Here is a 7,097-nt window from a genome sequence, read left to right on the forward strand (position 1 = left end):
AAACTTAAATAATATAATATCTTAAAAATCCAGACTTAATTAAAGCCCATTTAGAGTTAATTTAAGTATAGTTTGGGACCTAACACTAAATCATTTTAAAGGATCTGATTCATTTAATTATCGTGTTTTAACTCCTTTTTAGTTAATAATCGTGTTTAAACTTCTTTTTTTGAAAATTTTTTGAATTAATTTTTAAAAGTTTTTAAAAAAATATACCAACTAAAGAAGTAGCGTTCTCTTAATAAATCAGACAGAATCAGTAAATATAGGCTATACTTAATCTTACAACAAGATGCGTTTTAACAATAGGGTAGAGCCACACTTGAGCATAGGGGCAATCATAGAGTAAAACCAGAGTTGAGCATGGGGCAAGTTAGGCAAATAAAATATCTCAAAAACTACGCATCACATGACAAAACATTTAATGGATGAAAGTTAGGGAATTAGAACGTTAACACAATGCGCAACAAAAGATTGCTGGAAAGCAGTTGAGTAAAGTACGCGGGCATTTTTTCTAATTTGGACCAAAAAAGTAAAAAACAAAAATTTTTTTGGTATTTTTCTCTTATATATTATAAACTTTTTTCATCTGCCAAAACTTAACTGTTGATATTTTACAAATTTATCGGACTTTTTTTTTAAAATTAGCCATTTTTTCGAAGTTTAACTGTTTTTTTTCAAAACTTAACTAATGTGTCAACTTGTCTAGTCGGGGTAATTGAGCAGCTTTGAAATAAATAAAACTATCGAGCACAAAGAAACAGTTTTGATGAGAACTACATTATTTATATACATTTTTAAAATTAGTAATTTTAAAATCGGGCTTTAAAGTTTAAGATAGTTGCATAAAACAATAATTTAATATTTTATGACACTTTGTTACTATTTAATTTTTTCACTTCTCTTACTTACTCATTAAATTGTATAAAATAAAAAGTTTATAAATTATACACACGTAGGTTAGTGAAAGTTTTATTGATGAATAACCCAAGTTTCGTACCATGCATATTCATTTATTTTTTGATTGCTCAACTTAATTTAAAAAAAATTATGTAAATCCGACGCACCATTAATGAGAGCTGTTAAATTTAGTAAAAGTTGCTCAACTAGCCACGCTCTACCCTACTTACCTACTACCCCCGCTCTACCCTAATGCCTGAAATTATTTTAAATACGTGTTCAAGGCATCATGGTTTTAACCAAAATGCTTTGAACACACGTACCAAGATCGATCAGTAAAAGAAACAACTTCGTGAGTTTCTTTTTACTGGTTTGTGGTTTTTACAATAGTATCAAAACCAACTTTATAATACTTTTTTTTAGTTTTTAAACTCAGGGTGTGCAACCAGTATGTACGAGCATTTTTATAATTCTAAGACGACGCTCTTTCTTATTTTTAAACTCACATTCAGATTTAGAAGTGAAAATGCTGGCTTAAACTGAGCATTTTTTTTTTTTTTGGCTTTTCGAAATATTGAAAATAAATGTAGCGATAAAATATCAGCAGTTACAAATATAAACAATTACAACTAGACAAAAGACATTGGTTTCCCGAGGACTAGTCTTAGTATGTTTCAGTAGCTTTAATAATGTTGCGTACTATAAAGATCACGTTTGAAAAAAAAAATAATGTTATGAAAATAACAGATTGTCTCTCGGACATTGGGACATGTAAATTAGCTTTTTTTTTATTTATTAAAACTTTTAACTTTACGAGTAGACATCAATATGAAAGCTAACGTAAGTACAAATTATATGTATTTAAAATATAACAATAACTTGGCAGTTAATAATAATTTTTTTACAAAACTGAGAAGTTTAAAATTAATATTAATTCTTAGAATTTTGAAATACTAATTTAAGGCACCCATCGGAATACATACATTTCAAATGTATGAAAAATAAATATTCTATATTAAAATTTTATTTTTGTTCTATTTTTTATCTTGTTTACCTTTCAATCAAAAAACTGATTGTAAAAAAACGCAAATTTTCTTTTTCCCATTCAACTTTTTTTATCCAGTAATTGTTTTCACTTGAATATTGACAGAATAAAATCACTGCAAGTTATTATACCTTCATGAGATGGTATAAACAAAGTCGTTTAACACATAATTATGAATTACATTAGGGGTTTTTGGTTTCAGCCAAGACAAAGCAGCCAACTTTAACTGCGAAAATGTCAACCGTTTTTGAAAACCTCCGTACAATGCAAAAGCCACTGCGTTTACGGCACCATTAGCTGAAGAAGATATGACACCCAAAATAAGTATTGTATAATCTGGAGCATCGTCTGGATGAATTGCGTTCATAATGCGAAAAATTAATGACGGTAGAGATACAATTAAATAAATTAGCGGGTACACTGCCAACTGTTTTATTTCTTTTAATATGAAAGTGTTTCTATCAAAAGCCTGTTCTGCATTGTTATGTACACCCGCCCATTGTTTTTTTTCTTGCACTGCTTTTAAAAGAATATAGGAATAGGACGTTATGAGGAAAAAAACCACAACAAATTTTGGAACATACCAAGCTCCAAAGCGCATTGCAGCAGCATCATGTCTTATCCAGCACCATGCACCCGCTTTACCGTAGCTGTATTTTGTAAAAGGCAAAGCAACCCAAAATAATGGAAGCAACCATGAAATTAAATGCAAATATTTTTCTTTATTTTCAATTGTTTTTTTTTTTGTAGAGCACAACACATGAATAGTTATAGAAATTACCCACAGTAAGGTTGACCACGAAAAGTATTGCATTGTTATCGCTTGAAACATACAGGTTGTATAGTTGTTTATGTCACTAATTAGATAACTGATTGATTGAAGTGCAGAACTTATACTAAGAAAAAATAAAAGTCGGAAAACGAAGAACTGATAATCACGAAACAGACATATTATAAATATTACAAACATGCACCCAAACAAGGATAACCCTGCGAATACTTGCAAATAAATCACAACAGATTCACACTGGTGCAAAGTATAGTAATATGGCCATAAGCACATTAAGGTATTATTCAAATTGCTCATATTAATCTAAAAAAACAATTAATAAGTGTATGTGAGTTTAAATATGTTTTTTGTATTATATTAAAAATATCATACTATTTTATTCTAAAAATTTCAAGTGAAAAGCAAAACAAGTATTTTTGTATTATTATTAAAAGGTTTTAAGAGTTGCATTCTAAGCAAATACAAAAGAAGTTTGTGTGTGTGTGTGTGTGCGTGCATGTGTATGTACGTTTGTGTTTGTGTGTGTGATCCTCAACTAATTTTACTGATACTCCAACAGAGGGTACGTAATCCCGTGCTTTATTTTTAATGCTGGAATTTTGGTATTACATTTACCTAGTCCCCATACTTACCAAGTACCTGTTCTTAAAAGATAATAACATATTAGTTTATAAAAATTTTAAGGAAATTAATAACATGACACATTCAAAAATAGGTTTAAAAAAACTATTCATTTAATTATAAGGTAATTGTTTGGTTTTTTAACATTATACATATTTAATTATTTAATTTGAATGATTTCATTATTTTTATAAATATAATATGCATATGTATTTATTTTTGATTATTTCTAAAATACGTTTTAATGTAGCCAGATTTTATAACGACTTTTTATTTTTGTAGCCAAAAAGCCAGCCGCAGAAAATGCACATTCAAATTCTACTCTGCACAGTGGCGTAGAGTAGCCAAAATTGAGTTTTTTGTTTTGTTTTGTTTTTCATACGGTGGGTTTAAAAGATTTAAACATTAAATATAAATATATTAAAATATCTAAAATTTTAAAAATTTTAACAATGAGATATTTAGGTACAAAGTTAAAATTTTTGTTCAAAAGTGTAACTCAAGAGAAAACTTTATGGGTGATGTTCCAACTTGGGTGATGTTCCTACCAATTTATATTAAAAGTAATATAATAAATATTAAATTACCTTTAATATTTCTCCAGTTATACATACATTAACGGAATGATTTATGATATATTTAATTGCAATAGTGAAAATAAGGCCAAAATATAAAAAAGTAATGTAGTGTTTTAACTTTAGTGAAGCTAGAAAACTGATATAAAATTGCTTACACGGTGGTATCAGTTGATTTACACGGTGACAACTGTTTTCACGGTGACATAAGCTTTTATTAATGCTAAATGAGCTCGAAAAATTTAGTGAAAGATGTAGCCGCATCTTTTGGCACTATTTAGAAATAATTGTTTTTTAGTGATGCATGGTTTTTGTAAATATGATCATGTAAAATTTAAAACCCGCTCATTTTGATGGGGGTATAAACTTTACATGTTCAAAAACTTTTGAGCACTAAAAGATCATGAAATTTGGAACATGATGAAGAAATTTAGATAAAGATATTAAGTTAAAATATTTTAGTCACTTAGTGTCCTCGCATTTATTATTAATATAAACTTTAATATAAATGTAGAAGTTGATGATGATTATAATAAAAAACAATGTTTAAGCAAAAATTTTTATTTGAAAAATACAAATAACTTAAAAAATGTTTTTTATAAAAACTTATTGTGATTTTCTCTTAAAATGTCGGAATCAAACTTCAGTGTTCTCTTCCTTGTGGAAAAATCTTATAAATGTCTAAGCCACAAAGTTAAGTTTCTCTGAAACTACAAATCAAAATTATGTGAAATTTTGAATATACATACTTTACTTTATAACATTTACTTTATAATAATAACATTGTGCAGGTAATAAAAAAATAATTTTGGCCACCCTTTTGTATGTCCCAGAACCACTGGCACTGGTAAGCTTAATAGTCATTATAAAGTTATACGCTTTTCAGTGACGGATCAAGCATTTTTTGGTGTTTGAGCCAACTTCCAAACATGGAGCAAACTTTAAACATTTGCATGTTTATACTTATGTCAAGCATAGGATGATTGGAGGCTGATTAGGATGATTGGAGGCTGATAAGGATGATAGGAGGCTATTTTAAACTTACCTGCTTACAAGCAGGTAAGTTTAAAATAGATATAATAAAAAAACCCTAAAATTTAATCCCCCTTCCCCCCAAACGTGAGGGTAACAAGTTGATAAAATGTTTTTTGTACTATTCTCAACTTGACTTAAATTCATCGATAAATTTTAAGTTTCATAGTATCAATAAATTATATCAATAAAATTTCAATAATTAGTTAATATCAATAAAAAGGGGTTACAAATTTAAGACCAAGAATGAAACCTTGTGATACTCTTAAAATTTCTAAAAATGAAGGATTGTTGGCTCAGGAACAACTTTAGTACTGTCGTAAGATAGAAATGATTCAATAATTTAAAAAACTTTCTTGGATACACCATGTGCAATATCCATTATGCCAGATTATATCAAAAGCATTTAATATGTCATGAGCAATAACCTGTGCCTCGCCGCCTCCATCTAACTCAAGAAAAAACTTTTCTTTTATAATAGTTAGCTAGTGTAAACAGCTCTTGTTCTAGAGAACAAGATTATTGAAATCCGTAATGATAGTCAAAAAGTAAGTTTTTAAACTCAAAATGAGATTTTAGAAGTTTGTTAATTAAATATTCAAAGACCATTTTTAATAACCGACAGAAAACTGATTGGACAAGAGTTGGAGGGGTCATAACGTTCTCCAAAGTTTTTTTAAAATTTGGAGTCACAGATACCATTTTCCAGCATAGAGGAAAACAAAACTTAGTTCAGCACTTGTTAAATTAATTTAAAAGTTATTAAGAGATTTCCGAAATACAGCTTAACTAACTAGATAGAACACCTTAACTAAGATAGAAATGTTGTCCGGACTACAAGTAGGTAAGTTCAAAATAGATATAACTATATACAATATAATTAGGACTAGTAGCTGCACAAGAAAGTGAAAATAATGGCTTGACTTAAAACTGAGAAATAATAATACACTCTGTCTGAATCAAGAAGATTTTATAGGAAGCGCAGTTATCAGCAGATAGACAAAAGACATCGGCCCGCGGACCATCACAAAGAATATCAAAAAATAAGTTCCACTCAACATAAAGGCAATCGTAAAAAGTGAAATTATAAATAAGATAAATGTTTTAATGAGATCATAGCATAGCCCAAACTACCAAAAGAAGAAAAAAAAGAAGCTTAACTGTTAGCTAGGATCAGAGATAAGGTAAGTGATTAGGGTTGTCTGAATTAGATTACACGAATTTAACTATCAGAGTATCAAATTAAAAAAGACTAATAAGTTTTATAAAAGACTAATAAGTTTTAATGCAAAGGTCAAAAATTTTAAAAAAAAGAGGTTTAATGCTAGTAGGGTCAAACCAAGCCAATTAGTATGCTAATACTTAAGTCACCAATTACAACAATGTTTGCAGATGGATAAAAAGGAAGACCTCAATCAATTTTATTAGATGAAGTATTAAAAAGAGTGCAATTTTGAGCAGAAGAAGAGCGGCAAAATAAAGTTGAGTGAGGAGGCGCTTCAAACTTTGTTTCACAAATAATAGATTAATTGTTACTCAAGTATAAACCTAGTCCAAGCAGTGGTTGTCTTTGCTTTAAGTTAGAGTAAAATCAAAGATTAATAATCATCAACAATGTGATCCAAAAAAAAGTCGAATTCAAACAAAGTCTTACAAAGAGCAAATTAGTAGGAAAATTTTGCAAGAGCTAAGATTCAATGGATGAAAAGTTATTTCAAAGACCACGAACATTTTCAAAATCTAGACTGAAACAATAAGGTGACGGGTTTTATGTGTTGACGTGTATTATGTTTAATATTATAGGCAATATAGCCATGTTTTCAGCTATTATTGAAAAATGGACTTGATTATAGATTATCACACTAAGAAATCAGCTATGCAGTGGCCTCAGTACCGCTAATTAACCTAAAATTTTAATAAATGACTCTTTGTGTGGTTTTGGCAATGAACATTAAATGCGCTAACAGGGACATCACCCATTCGCAACATGGTTTTAGTAGAGTCAAGAAGATCCAGCAATCATAACCTAAGCAAGAAAAATCCAAATGATACTGCTTTATGACTATATTTTTCATTATTCTAGTGAAACGTCTTACTTTCAAAGTTTCAAAAGATTATGAAAGTTATCTCCAAA

General features: G+C 29.0%; 1 protein-coding gene across 1 annotated transcript; it reads right to left on the minus strand.

Annotated features, from left to right (window-relative positions):
* Positions 1 to 1,741: 1,741 nt before the first annotated feature.
* On the minus strand, positions 1,742 to 3,077 carry LOC105850925 (uncharacterized). The gene has a single exon (XM_065791263.1). It carries the CDS (start codon positions 3,030 to 3,032, stop codon positions 2,079 to 2,081), a length of 954 nt encoding a protein of 317 aa, XP_065647335.1. The 5' UTR covers positions 3,033 to 3,077; the 3' UTR covers positions 1,742 to 2,078.
* Positions 3,078 to 7,097: the final 4,020 nt, after the last annotated feature.

Source organism: Hydra vulgaris, chromosome 02, assembly GCF_038396675.1.
Source record: "Hydra vulgaris chromosome 02, alternate assembly HydraT2T_AEP".
Taxonomy (NCBI): Eukaryota; Metazoa; Cnidaria; class Hydrozoa; order Anthoathecata; family Hydridae; genus Hydra; species Hydra vulgaris.

Bases quoted from the DNA above. Each gene is read 5' to 3' on its own strand.
- LOC105850925 (XM_065791263.1), bottom strand. From the start codon at position 3,032: ATGAGCAATTTGAATAATACCTTAATGTGCTTATGGCCATATTACTAT.